Source organism: Dipteris shenzhenensis, chromosome 31 (assembly GCF_047967505.1).
Source record: "Dipteris shenzhenensis isolate YYH24624 ecotype China chromosome 31, Dip_SZ_1.0, whole genome shotgun sequence".
Lineage (NCBI taxonomy): Eukaryota > Viridiplantae > Streptophyta > Polypodiopsida > Gleicheniales > Dipteridaceae > Dipteris > Dipteris shenzhenensis.
Genome location: NC_141626.1, coordinates 3,705,849 through 3,732,153, shown reverse-complemented (window position 1 = coordinate 3,732,153; position 26,305 = coordinate 3,705,849). Strand labels below are relative to the sequence as shown.

General features: G+C 44.4%; 1 protein-coding gene across 1 annotated transcript in view; it reads left to right on the top strand.

The window, feature by feature from the left end:
- The window catches only part of LOC147880915 (zeaxanthin epoxidase, chloroplastic-like), a 93,436-nt gene that overhangs the window by 28,324 nt on the left and 38,807 nt on the right, over positions 1 to 26,305 (top strand). Inside the window, exon 5 of the mRNA XM_087402289.1 lies at positions 14,293 to 14,405. Within this exon, the coding sequence (XP_087258415.1) occupies positions 14,293 to 14,405 (113 nt within the window). The remainder of the gene's footprint in view (positions 1 to 14,292; positions 14,406 to 26,305) is intronic.

Genomic DNA, 26,305 nt, shown 5'->3' with positions numbered 1-26,305 from the left:
CCAGGTGTGACCTTAAGTCGATAAACCCATTTGCATGGCAGTACCTTCTTACCAGTAGGCAAGGATACCAATTCCCAAGTGCCATTCTTGTGAAGGCTGTCCATTTCAGCCTTCATAGCAAGATCCCATTGAACCTTGTCTGCCCTCTGCCTAGCCTCTCTGTAGCATGAAGGCTCTCCACAATCAGTGAGCATCAAATAATCAATGCCTGGAACAAATCTTTCTGGCTGCCGCGTCGGTCTAGTTGACCTTCTAACCCAATGACCATCGTCTTGAGCTGGCTGTCCAGCCTGTTCATCACCCTGATAAGGTGGCTGTCCCATGTCTCCTGGCTGCATTTGCATGTCAGGAGGATCACCTAACTGTGCTTCATCCATTGGGATGTCTTCTGCCATACCTGGCTGTCCATTAGGACCTGCTGCAGCATCATTTAATGGCTGGTTATGCTGCTGTTGTGGCTGATTTACAGCCTGTTCGTGTTGCCCATGATGCCTGTTATCATCAATAGTTACTTTTAAAGGTCCCTGCTATACAACAGGTTCCTTGAACATGATGGTTTCATCAAACACGACATCATTGCTGCGTATAAGTTTTCTGTTCTTGGGATCCCAAATCCTGTAGCCCATCTCACCTTTGTCACCGTAACCTAGGAATATGCATTTAAGAGACTTTGGATCCAGTTTAGTTCTGTCCTCCCTGCGTACATGCACATACGCGACACAACCAAAGACCCGTAGGTGTTTGTAAGACGGAGGCTTGCCCGTCCATGCCTGTTCAGGCACACCACCACATAGTCTCTTGTTTGGTGACCTGTTAATAAGGTGCACAGCTGTCTTTACAGCTTCAGCCCAAAATGTGTGGGGCAATGCAGCATGTGACAACATGGATCTGACTTTCTCTTGAATGGTCCTGAACATTTTTTTCAGCTGTACCATTCTGTGGAGGATCATATGGTGCAGACAACACCCTTTGAATACCCTTTGCCTCACAGAATTCTTGAAATTCTTTGGACAAATACTCTCCGCCATTGTCAGATCGTAAGGCTTTCAGTTTTTTGCCTGTCTCATTTTCGACCAGTGCAACAAACTTAGTGAAAGCCTTGAACGTATCACTTTTCTTTCTGAGAGTGTAAACCCACACTTTGCGGGTGGCGTCATCTATGAATGACAGTATGTACTTTGAACCTCCTAAAGAGAGTGTAGGCATCTCACACACATCTGTATGTACTAGCTCCAAGAGCTGTAATTTCTGATCTGACCTTCTCTTATGAGGTATTTGTACTTGACGACCGTAGAGACAAAATTCACATTTCTTTAAATCTGAATATTTTAGACTCGGCAAGTAACCAAAATGAGCCAATTGCTCCATTCCCTTAATACTCATATGGCCAAGCCGGCTATGCCACAATGAAATCTTTGGCAGCTCGGTGGCATTTACATCAGAATGCGGACAATGTCCAGCATGAAGTGAGTACAAAGTATCAACCTTAGGACCCCTGGCAATAGCCATTGCCCCTTTGCTGATTTTCCATTTCTGACTGCCAAAGGTGGTATGATAACCATCGTCATCCAACAACCCTGTGGAAATCAAGTTTTTCTTCACCTCAGGAACATGCCTGACCCCTTTGAGCATTAACTGCTGGCCATTTTCAAGCACAAGCCTGACATCACCTATGCCAATGATAGAACATGCATGGTTATCACCAAGAAAGACCACTCCCTTTTGCCCTCCTGCATATCTGACAAACAGATTTCTGTAGGATGTCACATGAAAGGAAGCACCTGAATCTATAATCCAGGAAAACATATCTGATCCATCACCAGCATGAAGTGTATGAGCCTCCAGTGAGGAGGTGAAACATATCTCATGTCCACTGTCACTGTCACTAACATAAGTAACATTCAGCTCCTCTTTTTCTTTACCCTTAGACTTGCCTTGAGCCTTGCCTTCTTTGGCTCTTTGGTCATTCTTCTTTTGAAAACACTTTTTCTCAATATGTCCCTTCTTGCCACAATAGTTGCATACAAGATCACTCTTAGAGCGGGACTTGCTCCTCTCTCTTTCTTTGTCTTTTCCACGTGTTTTGGACCTGCTGCGTGCATTCAAAGCATTTGACTTCCCAATAGCATTGTTCTTTCTGTTCATCTCTTCCTGTAGAAGAGCACTCTCCACATCTGCAAATAACAGAATGGCTTTTGAGTTGCTGGTAGAAGTCCTGAATGTGTCCCATGACTCAGGTAGAGAACATAGGATGAGTGTAGCTTTCAGCTCATCATCGAGCTTCAACCCCTGGTTGATCACCTGGCTGAATATGCTGTTAAACTCAATAATATGAGTGGACATAGCTGTCCCCTCCTTCATTTGAAGACCAACAAGCTTTTTTAGCCAGTAAGCTTTTCCCGTGGCACTTTTCTTGGCATAAGTATCCTCAAGACGTTGCCACATCTCCCACGCAGTAGGTTCATCCCTGATGCCTACAACCAGTGAATCAACAACTGTAAGCATAATGGTCGACCTGGCCAAGCCGTACATCTTCTCCCACTGCTCATCAGTAATGTTGGGGGGCTTAACACCCTTTTCCTTTATAGGCTTGTACTGGTCCTTCTGCATCAGCACATTGTAGCATTGTGTCCTCCATATGTCGTAATTTTTAGCTCCTTCGAGCTTCTTTATCTGAAACAAGGACGACACGTCGCTACCGGAACTCATAGTAAAGAAAGTAGACTCCCTGTAGGTGTGCAATTAAGCACTAGTCACTCCAAGAAAAAATTCTCCCGCAGCGGAAGTACGATCAAAAGTGAACTTGGTACTGTTTCAGTGGCACAAAACCAACTGAATATTTTTCTCCCACTTGCTGCAGAAACAGTACAGCAAGCTGTTCCTGTCTTTTTCGCTGGCGAAAGTGCGGTACAGCTGCGTCAAATCGCTTCAGGAAAATCCCAGAACTGATATAAAAAAAAAAGCAGTACTTTTTGACTTTTCTGATAGTCAAATATGGTCAAACCTGCTGGTTGACAGTCCCGGACTGTCAAAAAACAGTAACTGTAAATCTCTGATTTTTTGATGAAAATCCCTGATTTTAGACCTTCATATGATTCATAAACTTCCCCCCCAACTGAATTTGCAGTTTGGAAGTAAGGTGGCTCAAAAGCCCTTTGAATGCATGAAGAAAATCAGGGATGTGACCTCCAATATGAGAGATTGACCTTTGACCAAACACTGTAAGTCAAATTTGCACTTTCAAAGCATAATAGTGCTCCACAAGATAGCCTGATGCATGTAGAGTGCTCCCACTTGACAAATTGCCGGTCAGGCTACAAAAGCCCCAAATTTGACTAAAGTCAAACTTGGTCAAAATCACCAAATCTGTACCAAATGTGATTGTACTTTCAGCAACAAGCTAAAGCATTTGTCACAAGCATAATAGCATCAAAAGCCCCTTGAATTGGCAGCACATTCCGTGCATTGACACAGTAAATGGCATCAACTGCTACTGCTCACACAAGGCGTTTGACTGCAAATCCATTGAGTTGCATCCAACAAAGCATACACTGCAAGTATCAAGTACAGATCTGTCCAATGCATACTCTCAGTGCCACCACTGTGTACAATCACTGGCCAAGTGATAAGACCTGTCTCAACACTGTTTGCGGCATAATGCCTCAGTGCGAGTGTAAGCCCTGCCCCAAATAGAACACCTTGCGTACCTTTGCACGGTACCCTGCCTGCTGGCTGTACTTGTACGGTGTACTTGCTGCTGTCCTATGCACTCGATTTTCGTGCAAAACAGTACCTTCGAAATGTTGACAGAGAACTTGTTCCTGCTTTGATTGGAGTGCACGCAGCTGCTGCAAGATATCTTCAGCACATTTTTCAGGGCAAGTAGAGGTTGGATTTCGATGCTGGATTCCACGTAGAGGAGGAGCTGGGCCAGTTTTGTCTGGTCTGGCCGACCTGTGTCGGCCGGTTTAGCTGACCTGTGTCGGCCGGTTTGGCCGACCTGCGCCCTACAGCCCTGGCCACGCCGATGCAGCTGCGCCTTGCAGCCGTGGCCTGCGCCTTGCAGCCCTTGCCAGCGACGTGCAGCCACGCCCTGCGCCCTGGCAGCCGCGCCCTGCGCGCTTGCAGCCGCCGTTCACGCTCGTTGCCTGCCTCCTCGCGATTCGTCCGTACAACCCGCGCTTGAAGCCGCCGTTGCAGCGTTGCCTGCGCCCTTCGCGATCCGTCCGTACGGTTGTACGGATGTCGTACGGCCGTACGGATCGGTCCGTACGGAAGGGGTAGGATAGGGAGAGGAGGGAGTGGAAGTGGAGGGAGAGAGCCCGTTGGCTCTGATACCAGTTGATAGAGTGTGAGGGAGATAGAGTAGGGAGTAGAGAGACTCACTGCTCACACACAATAGTGGGGATAATCACAATGAGTGAGTGGTACCTCCCCAAGTACACACATATATATTATGGATAAGGTAGTAACCCTTAAGTACAACTAAGTACAAATGTGTACTTAGTGTACTTAAGTGTCCTACACTAAAGTACAACATAAAGTACTATTTACATAGGGTGGTCAGTGCCTTTACCCCAACAAGCCTGACATCGTGAACATGTGGATGGGGCAATGCAGCGTTTGGCAAGTATGACTCCCATTGACAATGTGCCTGTCATGCATCTCCAAAGAAAAAGTCTTTGTTTCAAAGGCATTTTACACTTCCACAATATGCGGAGATTCTTCTGCCACCATGAGAGAGGCTTCCTGATATGCCACAGAGTATTAGCATATTGCTGAATCCATGGAGCAGGCTGAAGAAGCCTGTAGGCTTTGATGGAGGTCAAGGCAAGCAGAGGAACAGGATGAGAGCATGTAGCAGAGGGTTGCAATTGCCAATCCATAAGCCTGTCTGTGTCAACCAGAGGGGGAACAGGTAAAAGAGGATGTAGCAGATCAGCAATTTTCTTCCATATCGATCTATGGTGCATTCCCAATGCATAGGAAGTAGTGGCCTGAGGAAAAGATAAAACGTAGCCCTGATCATCTACCACATCATGTATGTATCTAATTCCCAATTTCATGAGATTGTATGCCTGAACAGGTAGCAAGTGGAATGTCAAAGATGGCACTCCAATGAATACTTTCTTTCCTCATTGAGTTAGCCCCCGAGCAATTATCAGGAGCCCATTTGACCTGGGAAAGGACTTGTTTCCAGTCAAGTATCAGAGTAGTAGAGAAAGGACATCTAGGTATCTTCCCTACAAATCTCCCAATGACAACCTCCCAATGATAAGTAGTCTAATGACCATAAGCAGAAGTCCTCATGTCGACACACATAGATGCTATCATACAAGTCCATGGTTGTTGTTGGCGGAAAAAAGTATGGAGCATAGTCGCCTTCCTTGCAAGTACATGATATCTTATGTTGAGGATATTAAGTCCACCATGCATCCTAGGAGAGCACACCATTTCCATCTTCATCAGTCTCAATGCTTTCATAGGAGTTTTTGTCCTCCATAACGTCTCCATAGCTTGAGACATAAAGGCTGAAATATCTCTAGAGGACCAATGCAGCAAAGGCAAAAAGAATTGGACATAAGACATTACAATGGACTGTACTATTCTGAGCTTGACATGAAGTAGCCAAGTAGAAATTTTTCAGTATTCCAGTTTATGTTGAAGTCTTTGGAAGATCCATTTTAACTGCTGCTTCCTGGTGATATGCCATCCTATAGGATATCCTAAATGCCTGACTACATCTTTGGAATGCACCACCTGACCTGGCGAGAAAATAGAATGCCAATCACATTGTTTTAGGAGAAGCAATTTAGATTTGTCAAAATTGACATGCAATCCCGCTGCCAATCCATACAATGATAGAGTGGTCATAAGCATGTGAACTTCATGGGGAGAATTCTGTGGCATAAAGAAGGAATCATCAGCATATGCTTGTGCCCAAAAAGATGCAGCCACAGGGATTTTAAGACCAGTCATCTGTCCTGTGTTCGTAAGATGATCAAGATACATTAAGAGGGGATGGGTCGCAATGGCATAGAAGAGAGCACTAAGAGGGCAGCCCTGTCTAACTAATGTACCCAATGTCCATGACCGAGATAGATGACCCCCAAGAATGCACTGAGAAGTAGAGCCAGAATAAAGACAGTAAACTGCATTTGCTATCTTCGGAGCAAAGCCCAATTTTGTCATGATTTGAGAGATAAAATCCCATTGAACAGTGTCAAATGCTTTAGCAATATCTACTTGCAATATGAGCACATCTTGATGCGAGTACTTAGCATATTCAATTGCAGTCAATGCATTGGAGATATTGTCATGGATTTGTCTTCGCGGCACAAATCCATACTGATGAGGATGAAGGCCCGCATTCAATATCCCGTGAAGCCTATACACAATCATTTTGGCAATGAGTTTATAAACTATAGGCATCAAAGTAATAGGCCTCCAATCTGACATATGGTCACACAGATGTTTTTTGGGCACAAGTTTGACTATGCCATGCTTCCAACAGTGCGGTAACTGATTTTCTTGCCAGGCAACATTGATCATTTGCAAGACGACATCTTTCAAATCATCCCAAAAAGAAATATAAAATTCCAGTGTAAGGCCATCCCAGCCAGGGGACTTGTATTTGCTAAGGTGGAACAATGCATTATCAAGTTTTGTATCAGTAAAAGGTCTCTCCAGGGTAAGAGCATCATCCATTTCCACTATTTCAGATACATATTGGAGGAATTCAGTCCTCGCATCAGTCATTTGATTTGATGGGGAACGAGGAGCAGAGAACAATTTCTAGAAATAATTTTGGCATTCATCTTGGAGATCAGAGAAAGAGTGCGTCCAAGAGCCATCTAGCTTCCTTACCCTTAGACATGAGTTTTTCTTTGGAGTAGCATGCAGGCCCTGGAAAAAGGCTTTTGATGAGCAGCCCTTATCCATGAGGGGCTTCATTCTTGCTCTAATCTACCATTTGTGCAATTTCCTCTGATCATTAGCAGTCAATTTAATCCGGGCATGTGAAAGGGAATCATTTTCTGATTCAGAGAGAGGCCTTAAATGTGAAAATTCAGTCAATTGTTGTGCTGTCCTTTTTGCCCATTTAACCTCATTCCTCCATTTAGTCATATGCCAGTTTCCATACTCCCTAATGACATTCTGTATACGAGAGACAAAGCTGTCCCAAGCATAATCTATGTCCTCCTGGGCATGCAAAGGCAAGGGATGAATTGCAAATCTGATCATTTGCTGAAAATATTGATGTCGGAAATAAGCCTGATTGACATGCAACAATCTACTGGAAAGGGGTGGCAAATCATCCAGTGGCATACCAAGGTGCAGATTCATCCATAATGAAGCATGATCCGACAAGCCCAATGAGAAGTCTATGAGGAGATGAGGGCTAAAATCTGCATATTGTTGTGGGTAAAACAAATACCATCTGTCAAGCCTTGCCCAGTATGCCCAGTATATAGTAAGTGCATTGTGATGAAAAGTATATCCAGGCACTGACCCTTGGAGGAGCAGCCATAAATCTTCAGCTTGCACAGAAAGAAGCATGCTATCCCATTTCTGCCTTTCCAATGATAGCATATGAGATCTTGAAGTGGTGTTATCTCTTGGGAGAGGGGAATTATTAAAATCTCCACAGATGAATGCATTAGATCTCCATGGATATTTGCTTAAAGAATCCCATAAAGAAGCCCTCATGGTAGAGGTCTGGGAGGCATAGACTGATGCAAACTCAAGAATATCACATTGACATTACATTGTATGACCATCCATCTGCCACTGCTATCATTGAAGGCTAACTGAGGCTCCAGCTCATGCCTAACCATTATGCATACACCTGAGTAGGTAGTGGTACCAGCATAGTATATGTCATAGCCGCCAAAATAATCATGATGACCAACCTTAGAGTGTTGATTATGCTCTTGCAAGCAAACAATATCTGGCTGCATTTTATGTACATAATTCCGAAAAAGCCTCCACTTTGAGACATTGCAGAGGCTCTGTACATTGTATGTAAAGCACTTCAGTGTTTGATGCATGGAAGAGGTATTTACAGTAAAGTATAAGTATAGAACAAGATGTCAGAGAGGCAAAGCCTCTGCCTGCATGGGCTGTATTCCCTCATGATCCATGAAAGAAATATCATTCTCCCCTTCTTCAGAATCACAAATAGGTCTGCCCTTCTTCAAGACCCCCACCCAATTTTGAAGGACAGGAGCTGAAGTAGAAGCCTGTCCTGGTGAGGGAGAAGAAGCATCCCATTGACGAGATTGAATACAACTGCCTTCTTAGGTTGTTGAAAACCATCCCGATCAGTTCCCGCAGATTCCTTTATCTTCTCTTTTTCTTTATCTTTTCCTTTTCCAGCAAGTGATTGCACCTGATTCATTGGTTTGGCTTTCTTTGCTCTATTTCTATTTGCTGTCTTAGCTTGCAAATTCTCATTCTTTTCCCGTGTCTGGGGCGGCAAGGCATTGGGAGGGGGCTGATGCAGAACCATTGGGCATTCAACAACTAAATGCCCAAACTTGTGGCAGGTAAAACAAGCTCCTGCAAACACACCCCATTTCAATTCAAGAAACTTTTTTCCCAATTGCACTCCCTCAACTTCCACTACAATAGAAGGAGGGGTAGGTGTGTCAGTGTCCTAGAGAATGCAGAACGTGTTACGGTTTCCCATAGGGCGTGGAGGACAAATGACCTGGCCAAAGAAGCAGCCAGGCCAGGCAATTCCTCATGCATATAATCCGGGAAGTTAACAACCTCATTCCATACAGGACAATGATGTCGTATAAGACTTTGATAATCCTTGTTTGGGGACCAGGGCATAGCATGTACCATCTGCTTCCCGTAAAAGAGGGGAGAAGCTCAAGTAGCCTCTGTTTGCACAAAGCATCTGATAAATGCACCTCATAAAAGCCTCTAGATGCAAAATATACTCCCTCTACAAAGCATCCTCCAAGGATGGACTTAATCCACTGTGCAACATCACTGGCTGTTGGGATTCTTCCTGGAAAGAAAATAATAATCGTGGTTTGAGATAACTTCCTGAGAGGATTCACGAGGGATGGCAATTTCAATTTGTACGTGACCTCTGGAACTGGTTTGCCCCATTTCTAGCGTGACTGCTAAAAGTCATCCTTTAGGGTATCAAACACATTTTGAGCTTCCATAGTTCATCTTGTGTTGCAGGCTGTGAAGGACGTCGCTTAGCATCTGTAGATTTTTCTTTTCGAGCATATGTACAAACATCTGAACTTGAAGCCATGATTGGGATACGACAAGGCAAGAGGGACTGTACGGAGAAGTATGAAATGAAATGAAACAAGCGAGATACAGGACTGTACGGAAAAGCACCAGAGCAAGACTCAGGACTTGTACGGTAAAAAACACGGGACTGTACGGACAGCACTGGACTGTACAGAGGTACACACGGGGCTGTACGGAAAGAAGCCTGACTGCACGAAAATATAGAGGGGGCACGGGAAGACTGGTTTGTACGGAAAGACGGACAGTTGTACGGACGTACGGAAAGACCTTCAGGAAAAAGTACGACAACGCAAAAGGTACGGGGCTATGTATGGAGCTATGGAGAGGAGAACTAGAGCTGACGCGGGTTTTTGTACTGATGTACGGAATCATATTGACGTACGGACGCCGTACGGTGACGTACAGATGTACGGACGGGGCTGCGCGGGATCCCTGGCGAGGCCAAACAAGAGCTCCAACACACACACTCAACACTCACACGCACACACACACACACACACACACTCTCTCTCTCTCATGCACGCGCGCACACACACACACACAAACCTACTTTTTTTTATAGTGAAAATCTTTGAAAAACACATACGTTTTTTTAAGTGAAATCTTATATTTTTGTGTGGGAAACCCCAAAAAGAGGTAAAAACCCACCAATAAGTACAAAGGAAAAATTTACAGTAAAGCCTCAGAGCAAAAGTCATGAGGCACCCAAGTAAAAAGTTACAAGATCAAACTGGAGGAACACACACACACACACATATTTTTTTTTGGGTGAAATCTTTGATTGATTATATTATAGGAGTAGCAACCTCAAAACAAGGTGCTACAATTACATCAAGTGAAAATCTCAGTATATGCCAAAATGACCTCATGATCTATGCAGCGGGTCTGCAAGCAATCAAAGAAAGATTGCTATAGAGAACGCCTAAAAAAGCAAAACAGAGAGAAAGTAGGATCACCAAAGACTTTACAATTCTTATATGTCCATAAAGCCCATAGTGCCCAGTAGCGAACCTAAATGAAGAAAAAATGAAACTCCGGTCTGGATGGATGAAATCCAAATAGCCAGAAGAACTTCCCAAACGGAACAAATGGGAATCTCGCTCGCAGGGTCTATCGAAGCAGATAAAAAAACTCACGAGAGCACGGACAATGCCAAAACAAGTGAGGCACAGTCTCCGAAGAAGCAGAATATCTGTGGCAAAGTGTAGGAGCAATGTGTCGATGAGCTTATAGCTGTCCAGGTGGAAACACTCCCAAAAGAACTCGTCAAAAGAAAACCTGTTGCCGAAGTGGTACTTTATAGGCCCAAAGTTGCTGTAATCTTTTCCTCCACCACTTGGTTAGGCGACGCATTCGCCAAACAGAATCACCTCTCTCTGAAACCCAAGGTTGAGGCAAAAGGATTTTATACAATGTAGGTACAGTAATCTGAGATAGCCTTAAAGGACGAGAAGAGGACCCGGGAGAAGTCAAAGTCCGATCTTCTAGTCAATCCTGGAGTTCCAAAGGAGGAATCGAAACAAAAGGCAAAAGCATAGAAGTAATTTGTCGCCACAAAGGACGATAATGAGAGCCCAATCCATATGCAGTGGTTGCTAGAGAAAAGGGGAGCACAGTACCAGCATCATCTATAACATTAGCAACCGAGGTGATGCCTTTAAACGAGACAAAGTAGGAATGTCAAGGTTCCTGTAAAGCCAAGGGAGGTTGAAAGACTTTCGACCAGTGAATGCTTTCAGCTCTCAAAGAATTCCCAAGCAAAGATTACCGTCCATTCCATTCCAGATGAGAAAGAACATGCTTCCAGTCAAGAAGCAAGCAGGAGGCAAAAGGGCAGCTAGGCAAAGTGCCATCAATGCAGCCAAAAAAGAAATCCCATTGATCGAGTTGCCAATGACCAAACGCAGAAATACTGATATGAGTGACCAGAGTCCTAATCATAAGAGCCCAAGGCTGATCACCTTGCAGAAATTGTAGCAACATTTTCCCCCTGTGGGCAAGAATATGCACATGAATATCTGTGATGTTCAATCCACCATGCATCTTGGGAGAACAAGTGTGATGCATCGAAAGCAGCCTGAGACTTTTTCTGCCATGTTTGGATCGTCAGAAGATTTCCATAAAGACAGACATGAAAGATGTAAGATATTCCTTAGTGAACATGATCAATGGCAAGTAAAATTGAATATATGCCACAAGGATGGACTGCACTATTCGACGACGAACGTGCAAAGGCCAGGTTGCCAGTTTCCAATACTTAAGCTTTTTCCGAAGCTTAGCCAAAACCCAATCAGTTTGTTGTCGGCGAGTGAGTTCCCAGCCCAAAGGGTAACCAAGATGACGAACAAACTGAGTGGGTGGAATGATATCCCCGTGCCATAATAGACTATGCCAGTCTTTGGAATGCAAAGGGAGTAGCTTAGACTTTTGAAAATTAACATGAAGACTAGCTGCCAAACCATAAACAGAGAGGGCTTGCATCAAGGCACCAAGATCATGGGGCGTATTCTTTGTGGTAAAGAAAGAATCATTAGCATAAGCTTGAGCAACCATGTGGCGATTAGCATCCAATTCCAAGCCATGAAGTGATCCTGTAGCCACAAGATGATCAATAAATTGCAGCATAGGATGAGTAGCAATGGCATATAGTAAAGCACTAAGAGGGCATCCTTGGCGGACCGAACAAAGAAGAGTCCACTCTTAGAGATATCCTAGAAAGAATGCAAGCCGCATTGCTATCTCTATAAAGTCAGTAAATAACCTGCTGCATTTTTGGACCAAACCCCAAAGCTCGCATAGTTTGCGAGATGAAATCCCATTGAACTGTGTCAAAGGCTTTTGCAATATCTACCTACAAGAGTAGAACATGCTGTTGCTTGTATTTGGCATATTCAATCCCAATATAAACATTGGCAATGTTATCTGTGATAATGCGACGTGGAACAAAGTCATATTGGGAGGGATGCAACCCATTAGGCAAATAACCTTTAATCCGATCAACCACCATTTTGGCAATGATCTTGTAACTGATTGGCGTGCACGCGCGTGCACTTTTTTTTTTTTTTGGGTGAAAACTTTGATTGATTATATTACAAGAATAGTCACCTCAAAAAAGAGGCGCTGGAAAATACATCAACTGAACATCTCAATATAAACCAAAGATACATCCTGATCTATTTGGCGAGTCGGCAAGCAATCAAAGAAAGATTGCTGTAGAGAACACTTAAAGAAAGCAAACAAAGAAAACTCCGAGCCACGAGCGAGATTCCACACATTTTTTTTTTTTGGGTGAAACCAAGAAAATTATATTATAAAACATTCATTTACATCAGGGCAGTGCTCAAGAAAAGAGCCAATGCCCTATCCATCAGAAGCAGTAAAAGAAAAGCTGAATACAAGAAACATCTAAATCATCCTCATGTAAGGCATCATATAGAGATTGCCGCAATGAGGCTCGGAAGAACTCATAAGGGTACTGAAGGGGAGAATTCAGATATGCATGATTTCGCTGCAGCCAGAGTGTCCATAAGGCCCAGTATGTGATCCATTGGAAGAAAAGAGAATACTGTGACAAAGAAGCTGATAGTTTGCCATACATCCAGAAAAGCCTGTAGAACATGTGTGCAGGAAATGTGAGAGATAAGAAATAGGAGATCTTGTCTAGAAGGTCTCTGGAATATGAACAAAACCACAATAAATGCGGAATACTCTCAGGAGTATGATGACATCTTGGACAAAGAGGTGAGGCAATCCTTCTTTGAGCCAATTTCACTCCCACTAGAAGAATACCAACAATGCATCTCCATAGAAAGAGTCTCTGCTTCAATGGCATTTTCAACTTCCATATCAATTGCAATTTTCCTTTCCACCCGGCTAATGACTTATTCAGATGCCATAGAGAATTAGCATGATGAGCAATCCAAGGAGGAGGTAATGTCAATCAATAAGCCTGTATAGAAGTCAATAAAATGCAAAGGCCGAGAAGATAATCTTGGACTTGAAGACTGAAGGTGCCAATCTTGAAGCCTGTCTCTTACATTCAATGTTGGAATCGGAACCAAAGGGAGTAAGAGATCAGCAATAGCTTTCCAAATAGGTCTGTGATGCATCCCAAGATTGTATTGTCAGCATGCTACCGGAAAAGAGAGAATATGTCCTTGCGTATCTACTATGTCATCAATGAACCGGATGCCCAACTTCTTAAGATTGTAAGCTCTGATTGGTTGTTGTACAGCAAGGGGAGAGGAAAACACAGCACTCCAATGAATGCTTTCCATTCTGAGTGAGGAAGCTATAGAAACAGGATGGGCAGGCCATTTTACATAATAGTTTTTTTAGACTCAAGGCACAACAAACCTGTAAATGGTCTTGTTTTGGTTCTTTGGATCAAACACCCTCTTATGAAAGAGAGCTATAGTCTTGAGACCCCAACTTTATGGCTATCCAAATGCTTGTTTGTAAAATTTTCTTCCCTTGCTGTAGTCTTGAGTCAACAACTCATGGCTATCTAGATGCTTGTTTCAAATGTGAATCTGATATTTTCTTCCCTTGCATTGACTTTGATGAGGTAGTTCCTTGGACCTTCACAGTGTATTGTGGATATCAGGTGCCAATCCGTATGGGGTCTCAAAATTAAAAATATTCCTTGTGGAATAGAGGGATGGATTTTCCTTAAGTAGTATTTTTCCTATTTATAGATTGCCCCATTACTTCACTTGAGTTGATTGACAAAAGCACGTTGGTTTAGGCAATCGCTTGTAATGTCTTTCTGAGAATGAAAAAAGGCAATTGCACAAAGTCGTGGTTCTTTGCACTTGTCTTGGTAGAAGGAACAATGTGGCTCACATTCATTAAAAGAGAGGGCAGATAAGAGTGGCAAGAGAGAGGGGATAAAACTGTAGAACCTTTAATATTTGGATTCATGTCAGATTTGTTTTATTTTATATCATGTTCTGTGCGAACCTGATGGGGTAGCCTGCCATCATTATCTGACAATTATTGTTGGTGAAGGTACCGTGTGTTCTTGGGTCACAAGCAATACTTTGTATCTTCAGATGTGGGCCATGGCAAGATGCAGTGGTATGCATTCTACAATGAGCCTGCTGGAGGAGTTGACCATGGTGGTATGTCTTGTCTTCCTAGTTCTCTTGCCTTTTTAACATGGCTATGTGTAAAATATTTGAAAAAAAACCTGCCAAATAGGAAGACCATAGTGAAGCAAAATGTTTGAAAAGGTTTGTAGTAGTTCAATATTCCTAGTTCTCTTGTCTTTTGAGGATGAAAATATTTGGAAAAAACTTATTGGATAGGAAGACCATAGTGAATTGAAGTGTCTTGTAGATGTTTTTCCAGCAGTTGTATGTCTGGCCAGGATATAACTGTCAAAGGTCAGCAGATATATGCGTACATAGAAAGCAGGTCTGCGAGAGAGAGAGAGAAAGAGAGAGAGAGAGAGAGAGAGATGTATTAACATCTGCAAGAGGCCTCGTGGGCCTATGAGACAAAGTGCAAATCCAAAAGGTACCTCATACAATCCACTGAGGGCTGAAGCAAAGGGTTCACTAAGACCCTTGCTGAAAACTGAAAACTGAAAGCTAAATTGCTAAACTAGTGAACAAAATACTAGAGTGGCAAAGTAACAGAAGAGTGTCAGGTGCTCAGGGCTAGCACTCCTAGTACATGCTCAGGTTCCACATATCTAGGTAACCTGGTAGCACTTTGATGAGATGTGAGAAGCTCTCGTATTTGTGTCTGTCGAGCTGTCTCCCGACATGGGGGAGGGCGTGGTCTCCTCGATCTCTGGATCCATTGGGCTATGTCAAGGGTGATGTCTCGTCTCTAGGAGTCGCCTCTGAGAAGGGTTGAGATAGACTAGACCTCGGTCGTGCGTGTTCTAGTCTCTCTCTATGTCGCATGTGGAGTGTGTGTCCCTCGTCTAGCAGCATCGTGCTGGACTCTCCTACTGTTGATCCATGATGCTCTCATCTCATCAAGCTCCTCTCCTTGAGACACACTGGCAGCTGACTCAGATGCATAGAAGTCTGTAACAAAAGTTTGTGATCTGTCGACGGTGTCCTGTGGCGTCAGTCCATGCTACTCTCTGGCCTGTCGCATCATTGTGTCTCTCCGTTGATGCATCTCAAGGAGGTAGAGTCCAACAGAGACCTGATCGTGAAAATGTATCAGCCGTGTGAGTGGACCAAAGCCATGTCCCTCCTGAAAGAGGCAATGATATTGTCCCCGGATCTCATAGTAGATTGGGCAGACACATAGAAAATGCTCCTCCGTCTTGATCTTGTTTAGTTGGCATAGTGTGCAAGTCCTTTGCTCTCTGGGTATGCTTGTAGCTCTCCCTGCCTCAATCCGTAGCTGATGTGATGAGACTTGTAACTGACCAATGGTGATCCTTAGTGCATGTGATACTCTCCTGTCCTCGAGATACTAAGGTCTGATGACAAGTCCGTGCTCTGAGATCTTCAACTCCTCTCCCTCCCAAACCGTGGATGTATGGAGCTGGAGGAGGTCCAACCGTATGATACGATTGATCTCATCTCGTGGGATCATCTCGGGTGGTGCGTCCAGACTGTACTGAAAGGGGGGAAGTTTGTCCATCTGAATGCCGTGACTACCAAACCACATGGATATCCATGCGTACCATGTCGTGTCAGCACCACTCTCTGTTAGTCGCCTAGAGGACTCTAATGCTAGCCTCGGTAGTCTCCACTGGGGTAAGACCCAAACTCTGTGGAGGAATGTCACTGTCTGAAAGATGGCATCAACCTGGAGAGGGGTCGTGGTGAACTCTGCCTGTATAATTTGATGGGAAACTGAGGGTTTACTTTGAATCATCTAGGATCCCATGGTCACCTGTAGCCTCTGAAATCTCTTTCACTCAGTTGCTGAAATATCACTCCCCCAGAAAGGTGCTGCATACATGGTAGTTGGTCTCGCCAGCGTGTCAAAGAGCCAACCCTTCACCGGGGGGTCCTGGATGTGTGCCTGGAAGCATCGCCTCTCTAGTCGGGCCAGGGCACCCCGTCCTCCTGAGTCGTGCCATACCCGCATGGATCATCGTGAAATCTGATCCAGTGAACACTATCCCCAAATATGTGTAAGATTGCACTATCTCCACAGGCTCGCCACGGTATGTGAAACTATGGTGACGGGACATTGCTCGTGAGGTGTTGAAGATCATAACCTTGGTCTTCCCAATGTATTATTGTCAAGTCTTTCTCCCTGTAGAACATCTCCAGAGCCTCTAGATGTTTCTGCAGTCCCTCTGCTGAGGATGATATGAGGACTATGTCATCGGCGTACATCAATATCTGCACCATCAGGTCAGCCAGGAGCGAACCCAGTCGATCGACAAAAGAAGTGATCTCGTTGATATAGAGCCCGAAAAGAGTCGGTGATAGGGGGCAGCCTTGCTTTACTCCGATAGTGCCCGGGGTGCTTGCTTCAATCCATAGAGGGCTTTCTAAGCCTGCAAACCATATTTTGAGAACCGAATTGTTCAAAACCAGGTGGCTGCGTGACATAGACCTCTTCCTAAAGATCACCATGAAGGAAGGCGGTCTTGATGTCCAACTGATGAACCTCCCAATGCCGATGAGATGCCATAGCGATAACACACCTGATAGTAGTAATGCGTGAGGTGGGAGCAAAGGTCTCCTTAAAGTCAATGCCGTGCTATTGTGCATATCCCTTTGCAACCAAACGGGCTTTGAGGCGGTTGACATTGCCATCACCTTGTAGACCCACTTGGTGCCTATGGCACACTTGCTTGCTGACAAGTCACACAACTCCCACGTGTTGTTTGCATGGATGGATTCAAGCTCAGCTTTCATGGCATCCATCCATTCCTTGCTGTCAAAGGCATTCTTGTGACATAAAGGTTCCTCATTGCAAGCAGTACAGCCAAATAGTTGCCATGCATCTGTTTATGTGCACCTCTAGTGCGGGCTGGCAAAGGCTCAGTTTGTTTGCTGTCCCTAAGTGTGTCCAAAAGCCATCTTGGGACTGATTTTTTCCGTTTAATGACAGCACTCTCTTGTACCATTGCCTGCTCAATAGCATGATCATCAACTAAAGGCATATCAGGATGAGCAGGAGCTATTGGAGGGGGATGTGCACTGGTAGAAGTGTATGGCACAACACTCTGCACTTGCTGCTCTGGATTTGTGGGCGACTGAAAGAGAGGCAACAATGTATCAAAGGCATCTGAGGAATCAACAATAGGCTTTTTTTTGCATTCCAGCCAAGGTAAAGGCACATTTTCAGTGAATACAACATCCCTACTGACAATGACCTTGCCCGTGCTGGGCTGATACAACCTGTATCCCTTGCTCTCTACGCTAGAACCAACGAGTATGCATTTTACAGCTTTGTCTTCAAGCTTGTGCCTCAGCTGACATGGCACATGAGCATAAGCCAATGACCTGAACACCCGCATATGAGAAATTTCAGGTTTGTGACTGTGCCATGCCTCGTAAAATTTTTTTCGCAACCAGCAAATGTTTCTACATGTATGACCAGATGGGATAATTGGGTCCATCGAGCTTGTTCTCAACAGAGAACATACCCATCCAATCATTGCTTCCCATTGCCAACAAAAAATCCCTGAAGGAAAAATGCGTGCTCAAGAGTAGCCTCAAGGCTTCACTGCAAAATGAGCTGGCTGTCCAAAAATGATAGCAAATATCAGGCAATGACCAACCAAAAATTGATTGCTCAAACAATGAGCTAAATGCACGTGTTGTCCCCAAAAATATGACCTGGAAAACAATATCTATCCGGTCAAAGGACCCCCCTACCAAAGATAGCTGTCCTGCAACATATCAGCCCAAAACAATGGTCAAATGTCTGCAAATGTATCCAATGATCAATTGAGCTGTAAATGTCCCAGATGGAGGTTGCGTGCCTCAAATCTGACAGGACAACAAGCCCAAATCAAGGGACAAATGCATAATATACCCAAATTTAGTTGAATAAAGCAAATGTCATTGCAACGGACAGCAAATCTGGCAAAAGCCTCAAATTTTGAGAGTGCAAATATGCCTAAAAGAGGGCGAATTGGGAAAAGCCCCAAATTGTGCTGCAAGTTGCAAATGTGGCTCATTGTGCTGCAATTCTAAGCCAATGTCAATGTTCCTGCATGCAATGTCTACCAAATGCCCAAAAATGGCTGTACCAAGCCAATGTCACTGCAAATTTCAACAAAATTGACAAAACTCCCAATTTTTGGAAGGGCAAAAATGTCGAATTTGGGGCAAATGACTAAAAGCCCCAATTTTTTTTGAAATAAAGCAAATGTGACAAAATAACCTACAAATCTAAGAATATCTGCAATCTGCCAGCAATAGATCCAGAATCCCCAATGTTGGAGTGGAAATGAAGTCAAAATAGGAGAAATACTGCAAAAGCCCCAAAATGTGAGTAAAAAACCCTATAAAAATAGCCCAAAAATGCTCGAAATCAACTTCTGACGTGTCCGTATAGGTTCGTACGGCTGAATAGACATCCGTACAACTATATGTACAAAATTTCCCCCCTACCAAAATGGTGCGAGACAAGGTCATTAGTATGCATGCAGCTCAAAAATTTCAAAAAACATCGAAATCTGACCTCAAAAGTTCAAAAAACGGCTGTTGCACTGTTTTTCTTCTCAAGAAAACAGGTTTTTGGCGATGAAATGAGGCACCGGACTGAGCTGGAGCAAAATGGCAGGTAGGAGCAATGGGAGAGCACGAGGGAAGGCAGGTAGGAGCAAGAGAACCTGCTCTGATACCACTGTTGTGAGTAGGAAGAAATGGAACGGGAGTGGAGTGCGGGAAGCGAACATGAAGCTGGAGCAAGTTGTAGTATTGCTCAAATGTATAAGAGGAAAATATAAAGGGTGGCCCATATGGCCCCCAAGTCAACCGAAATCAACCTCCAAGATCATTCTCTCGGAACTAAACTACTCATGGCACCCTGAGCATGGGAGGAGGTCAAAGGAAAGACATGCAACCTAACTCTAGATCAGTAGACCTCTGTGTCCCATATCACAAAAGCCCCATCCACTAGGAATGCTCAATCTAGCTTGCCAACGAATGCCTTGCCTATAGCACGATTCACTATGTAGGTACTAATCATTGTCCCAACTATAGCCTCAATCTATTGCTATAATAGTATACAAGCTCCATTCCCTTCTAGGAAAATATAAAGGGTGGCCCATATGGCCCCCAAGTCAACCGAAATCAACCTCCAAGATCATTCTCTCGGAACTAAACTACTCATGGCACCCTGAGCATGGGAGGAGGTCAAAGGAAAGACATGCAACCTAACTCTAGATCAGTAGACCTCTGTGTCCCATATCACAGAAGCCCCATCCACTAGGAATGCTCAATCTAGCTTGCCAACGAATGCCTTGCCTATAGCACGATTCACTATGTAGGTACTAATCATTGTCCCAACTATAGCCTCAATCTATTGCTATAATAGTATACAAGCTCCATTCCCTTCTAGACCTCTACAAAGAAGTCAATTCTTAGAGTTGACCTGACCTACAAGGCTCATACTAGGGCTAAGTGCTAATAGGCAGGCTGTGGAGAGGCTCTAGTTGGGGTGCAAACAACTGAAAGCAAGCAGAATCAGTAGCAAATGGCTGCAAGAGGAGAGGCAGAATGAGGCGGCTGCATAGGAGAGAGTTGACCAGAGTTAGATCTAGGGCTGGAAAAAGATGATGATGTGGGAGGGCGGACTAGGGTAGGGCTGACCTGCTCTGATACCATGAAGGAATCATGGTGTGTGAGAGAGAAAGAGAGATAGGCTAGGGTGAGAGGAAATAATACTCAAATGTAGACACCATGAAAGGCTTTCATTCATTCATCATCATCAATGAGACAAGTGAACTACAGCCCTTTATAGGCTAGACACACACTTTTTTTTTGGTGAAATCTTTGATTGATTATATTATATGAGTAGCAACCTCAAAACAAGGTGCTACAATTGCATCAACTGAAAATTTTAGTATATGCCAAAAAGACCTCATGATCTATGCAGCGGGTCTGCAAGCAATCAAAGAAAGATTGCTGCAAAGAACGCCTAGAAAAGCCAAACCAAGAGAAAGTAGGATCACCAAAGACTTTACAATTCCTATATGTTAAAGTCCATAGTGCCCAGTAGCGAACCCAAACAAAGAAAAGATGAAACTCCGGTCTAGATGGATGAAACCTAAATAGCCATAAGAACTTCCCAAACGGAACAGATGGGAATCTCGCTTGCAGGCACTGTCGAAGCAGATAAAAAAACTCACGAGAGCACGGACAATGCCAAAACAAGTGAGGCACAGTCTCCGAAGAAGCAGAATATCTATGGCAAAGTGCAGGAGCAATGCGTTGATGAGCTAATAGCTGTCCAGATGGGAACACTCACAGAAGAACTCTGCAAAAGAAAACTTGTTGCCGAAGCGGTGCTTTATAGGCCCAAAGTTGATGTAATCTTTTCCTCCACCACTTGGCTGGGTGATGCATTCGCCAAACAGAATCACCTCTCTCTGAAACCCAAGGTTGAGGCAAAAGGATTTTATACAATGCAGGTACAAAAAAAAAAATCCCATTGATCGAGTTGCCAATGACCAAACGCAGAAATACTGATATGAGTGACCAAAGTCGTAATCATAAGAGCCCAAGGCTGATCACCTTGCAAAAATGGTAGTAACATTTTCCCCCTATGGGCAAGGATATGCACATGAATATCCATGATGTTCAATCCACCATGCATCTTGGGAGAAAAAATGTTATGCATCGAAAGCAGCCTGAGACTTTTTCTGCCATGTTTGGATCGCCAGAAGATTTCCATAAAGACAAACATGAAAGATGTAAGATTTGCCTTAGTGAACATGATCAATGGCAAGTAAAATTGAATATATGCCACAAGGATGGACTGCACTATTCGACGACGAACGTGCAAAGGCCAGGTTGCCAGTTTCCAATACTCAAGCTTTTTCCGAAGCTTAGCCAAAACCCAATCAGTTTGTTGTCGGCGAGTGAGTTCCTAGCCCAAAGGGTAACCAAGATGACGAACAAACTGAGTGGGTGGAATGATATCCCCGGGCCATAATAGACTATGCCAGTCTTTGGAATGTAAAGGGAGCAGCTTAGACTTCTGAAAATTATTACGAAGACTAGTTGCCAAACCATAAACAGAGAGGGCTTGCATCAAGGCACCAAGATCATGGGGCGTATTCTTCGGGGTAAAGAAAGAATCATCAGCATAAGCTTGAGCAACCATGTGGCGATTAGCATCCAATTCCAAGCCATGAAGTGATCTTGTAGCCACAAGATGATCAATATATTGCAGCATAGGATGAGTAGCAATGGCATACAGTAAAGCACTGAAATGAGAGTTTACTATCTTGGACGTAAATAATACTGGCTGGTATTCCATATATGATTTGTAGGTAAGTTCCATGAATATGGTGTGTAACATGTAGGAGCCTTTTCTTTCGAGTCCAACCTTTGCAAGCCTTATTTTGATGCCTAGGCCTAGGTATGCCCCTAGATCCTAGTCCTTTTACTTTTGACAGTAGAACACTATCTAATGCTGCGATCCTTTACTGTTCCATTCTTTACACTATTGATCCCTCGTGGCTCCCCTCTCTACTATAATTTATACCTATGGTCCTAGCATTACAGTTCACACAACATATTCACAAGGTGCTGAAAATAAAGAGAGACTGGCTGATTGCAGCCTGCTTCTCAGAATTTCAGCTCACTGCCCAAGTTAACCCTGGAGTATATGCTAATAGCCACTGTGGTGGCCTATACAACCAATGAATTCCTCTATGCAGAGAACATAGAAGGTGCCTGCAAGTTAGGGGTTACGGAAATGTGCATGACATTGGGAGATCTTCCTTGAACCTTCCTGCCTATACTCCCATATCACATGCAGGATATAAACTATATCCAGCTTGACATGCAGTCAATTGTGTTACATTTCTCTTCTAGTATCATCAATTGGACCTTGGAGTGTGGAGTTATCCCTGTATGATATGCAAAATGATATTTCATCCCTGAATGATATTTCCACACAATGTTAGATCAGCTTTCCCAAATACAATGCAAGGTCATTGGCTTGCAAAGAGAGCATGATTATACTTGGGCACTGCTTTTAACCGGTTTCTAAGTTTTAAGGGTGTGTACGTTTGACCATCTAAAGGTTGTGATGGTTCATGAAAAAGATATTCCGTCTTTATCTTTGTTTGTGTAATCCCGCCATAGAGCAGAAAATGACTTTGGAAGAACACAAGAACGGAATTGACAAATTTCCAGCAGTATATTATAAAGACCTACATATCAAAGAAAGCTGCAATGGCTAAGTAAGAGAACTTGTTGGTTGGGGTTTAAATAGCAAATGTCTTCATTTTTGGGAGCTCCATGGTGGCCTGCAATAAATTGGGCACCGGTTGGAGCTAACCCCTGAGTTGGCCTGGGGGTTCAATCCAACTCGGAGTAAAAATGCTGGAGTTGTGCGGGAGCTGCCTGCATGTGACATGGAGCTAGATCTGAGTGGCGCGATGCGCGAACTGGAGCTGAAACTGCCCGTGAACTAGAGGTACCTATGCACGACCTGTTGAAGCTTCGTGAACTGGAGCTGGAACTGCTTGTGAACTAGAGATACCTATGTGCAAGCTGTTGGAACCGCCTGGAGCCGCACGTGACCTGCTGGAGCTGCCGTGTGAGCTGCTAGAGCTGTTGTGCAACCTTTCAGAGCTGACAAGGGCTGTGTATGACCTGCTGGAGCTGCCTGGAGCTGCACAAGTGAGCTAGGCTGAGAAAGAAAGAAAGATGTATTAGCGTCTGCAAGAGGTCTTGCGGCCTATATACAAAGTACAAGCCAAAAAGTAACTCATACAAGCCACTGAGGGCTAAAGCAAAGGGTTCACTAAGAACATGCTCAGGTTCCGTATATCCATGTCACCTAGTGGCTTTGTGATGAGATGTGAGGAGCTCTCGTATCTATATCTGTCTCGCTGTCTCGTGAGGGGGAGGGCGTGGTCTCCTCGATCTCTGGATCCGGTGGGCTATGTCAAGGGTGATGTCTCGTCTCTGGCATTTGCCTCTGAGAAGGGCTGAGATAGACTGGACCTTGATCGTGCGTGCTCTGGTCTCTCTCCGTGTCGCACGTGGAGTGTGTGCCCCTTGTCTAGCATCGTGGTGGACACTCCCACTGCTAATCCATGATGCTCTCATCTCATCAAGCTCCTCTCCTTTAGCCGCACTGGCAGCTAGCTCAGATGCATAGAAGTCTGTAACAAAAGTATGTGATTTGTCGATCTCGGTGACCTGTGGCATCAGTCCATGTTGCTCTCTAGTCTGTCGCATCAATGAGTCTCTCCGTCGTCGCATCTCGACCAGGTAGAGCCCAACATAGACTTGATCGTGAAAATGGATCAGTCGTGTGAGTGGACCAAAGCCATGCTCCTCCTAAAGGAGGCAGTGATATCGTCGCCGGATCTCATAATACACTGGATAGACACATAGAAAATGCTCCTCCGTCTCGATCTCCTCCATCTGGCATAGTGTGAAAGTCCTCTGCTCTCTGGGTATGCATGCAGCTCTCCCTACCTCAATCTGTAGCTGATGTGATGAGACTCGCAGCTGACCGATGAGTGTATGTGAGACTCTCCTGTCCTCGAGATACTAAGGTCTGATGACAAGAGCGTGCTCGGAGACCCCCAGGAAGTGGTCATGGTACAACTCGATCTTGGTGGAGAACTCCTCTCCCCCCCAAGCCCTAGATGTATGGAGCTGGAGGGGGAGAGGGGTGGGGGGGGGAGAGAGAGAGAGAGAGAGAGAGAGAGAGAGAGAGAGGGGGGGGGGAGGGAGAGAGAGAGAGAGAGAGAGAGAGAGAGAGAGAGAGAGTGAGAGAGAGTTTATTAAAGTTTGCTAAAGACCGATGGGTCTATGAGATTGAAGAAAAACCTGATACAATGAGCAAAAGGGTGGAGCTACTAAGCGAGCATCTTAACCCATGCTAGAAAATTGTGGAGACATAGTCAATGATATCATAACACATGTCCATCAAAATCATATACAGCCATCGTGGAATCATCCTCCTCATGTGGAGATACAATCTGATCCAATACAATATAATAGGCATATAGAACATCAAGCACGGCAGACAGGGCTGTGTAGGCAAGAAGCCCGTAATGGATCACTGTCTGCTATCTGGATGAGTAACCTGTCGTGCCCTACTGGCTACTACCCGACATCTGACGAGTGCCACTGTAACCCCAGTCGGCTACACCCCAGGTCTGAAAATGGAGGAGATGTGGGTGAGTGTGATATGTGTGTCCATCTACTAGGTGTGCTTTGTCTCGGTCTCAAGGCCTCCCTCTCCTACTAGAGCAAGGCGGGGAGTGGTGATATTGAAGAAGATACGTGTGATCAGCCCCAAGTGGTGGTGGTGAAATGGAGAAGTCTGTGATGTGTGATGTGAAGGCAGGGGATCCCAAGATATAATCAACTACGCTAGACCCCCCTCCATGCAGAAAGCAAGTGAAGCCGCTGGAGGAGTGTCATCGCACAAGACCATTATAGATGACGAGATCGTGTGCCGTACCTAGATCCAGTAGTGCATGCCCGTAAGAAGGGATAGGAGCCCGTTTATCAGCAGACACTCGTGACATGTCAGCGTCGGCAAGATCTATGTCGGGAAGTAAAACAACATCCTCTCGAAAATCCAGTAGTGGCACCTGGCGTGCTCCTGTTCTCGCGTTGAAGTCCCCTCCTAGGAGAACATCTCCTCGGCTCGAGAAATCCATGATATCATGATAGAGGGATGTATATGGTGATGTCTCGGCCTCCTCCCGTACTGCCATGGCAAAGTGTGAGGTGTTTAGTGGAAAGTAGTAGATCGCTATGAAGAGATTACAACTAGTGATGCGTCGTAGTCGAATCCAAAGAAACCTAGAATGTGGATCTCTCCTCTCCCATGATATCGCCCCAATAAGAGATGATCTATATAAGACTGCTACTCCTCCTGATCCCAATATTCCACTTATCTCCTCCCTGTAGGCTAACTCCCAAGTGTATCCACTGACCACCAGTAAGGGGTGCTCTGGGCTCTAATGCATCTCTGTGTAGAAGACTATGCCTTTTCCTATGTATGACTCCGAGAAACTCCGAGGCTCGGACCAAAGGGTACCATTACAGTTTCAAATGGTGCAAGCAAGGGTCTCAGTATCCACAGAAGAGAGAGAGAGAGAGAGAGAGAGAGAGAGAGAGAGATTAACGTCCTCAAGAGGCCTCACGGGCCTATGAGACAAAGTACACATCAAAAGAAGAGTGACTAGTACATCTTTGAGTCTCAGAGAGTCGAGAAGTGCACATGGCAACTCAGCTTGAGATTATTTTAGCACACATCTATATTCTAGTCCTATATCAAAGTGGCCTTCATTTACATCAGTTTAAGACCGAGAGTCTTAGGTTTAGATTTGAAATCTCTAATTAAATCTAGTCCATCTCAGTCAACCGCCCATTTCTCGGCTTTGCGTGCATCTTTCACTTTGGTGAGTTCAATATTCCTTTGTTTGAGCTGAGTCGGAGTGAGCTGCTCAGATATCCGTGTCCTTGTACCCTTCAGCTTATTTGTCTGTCGAAGAATCTTGATTCTTCCTACACTCTCTCGGAAATAAACTTGCACTCGTGTTCCTTTTTGATTGACACAGCTAATGTCATTTTCATCCCATTCCACTTGTGGTATCCCATTCTTGAGGTATGTGATTTTTTCGTCATGTGTGTACCCCTCATCTTCATTAAGACAGCTAAGGCAATGGCAGCCCCCCATACATAGTAATTTCTTATTCTACACTATAGCTTCCTACTCTTTACTTCTGCATAAAGATATGCTATATTGGTTTTGTTGCTGGCCACGATGGCCATCTTGATCTATTTGACCTAAGTGTTGTTGCTGATGGAGGTGTGGTACATTTTTTTATGACCTCTGCAATGATTTCCTGCCTGCCATTACTCTCCAT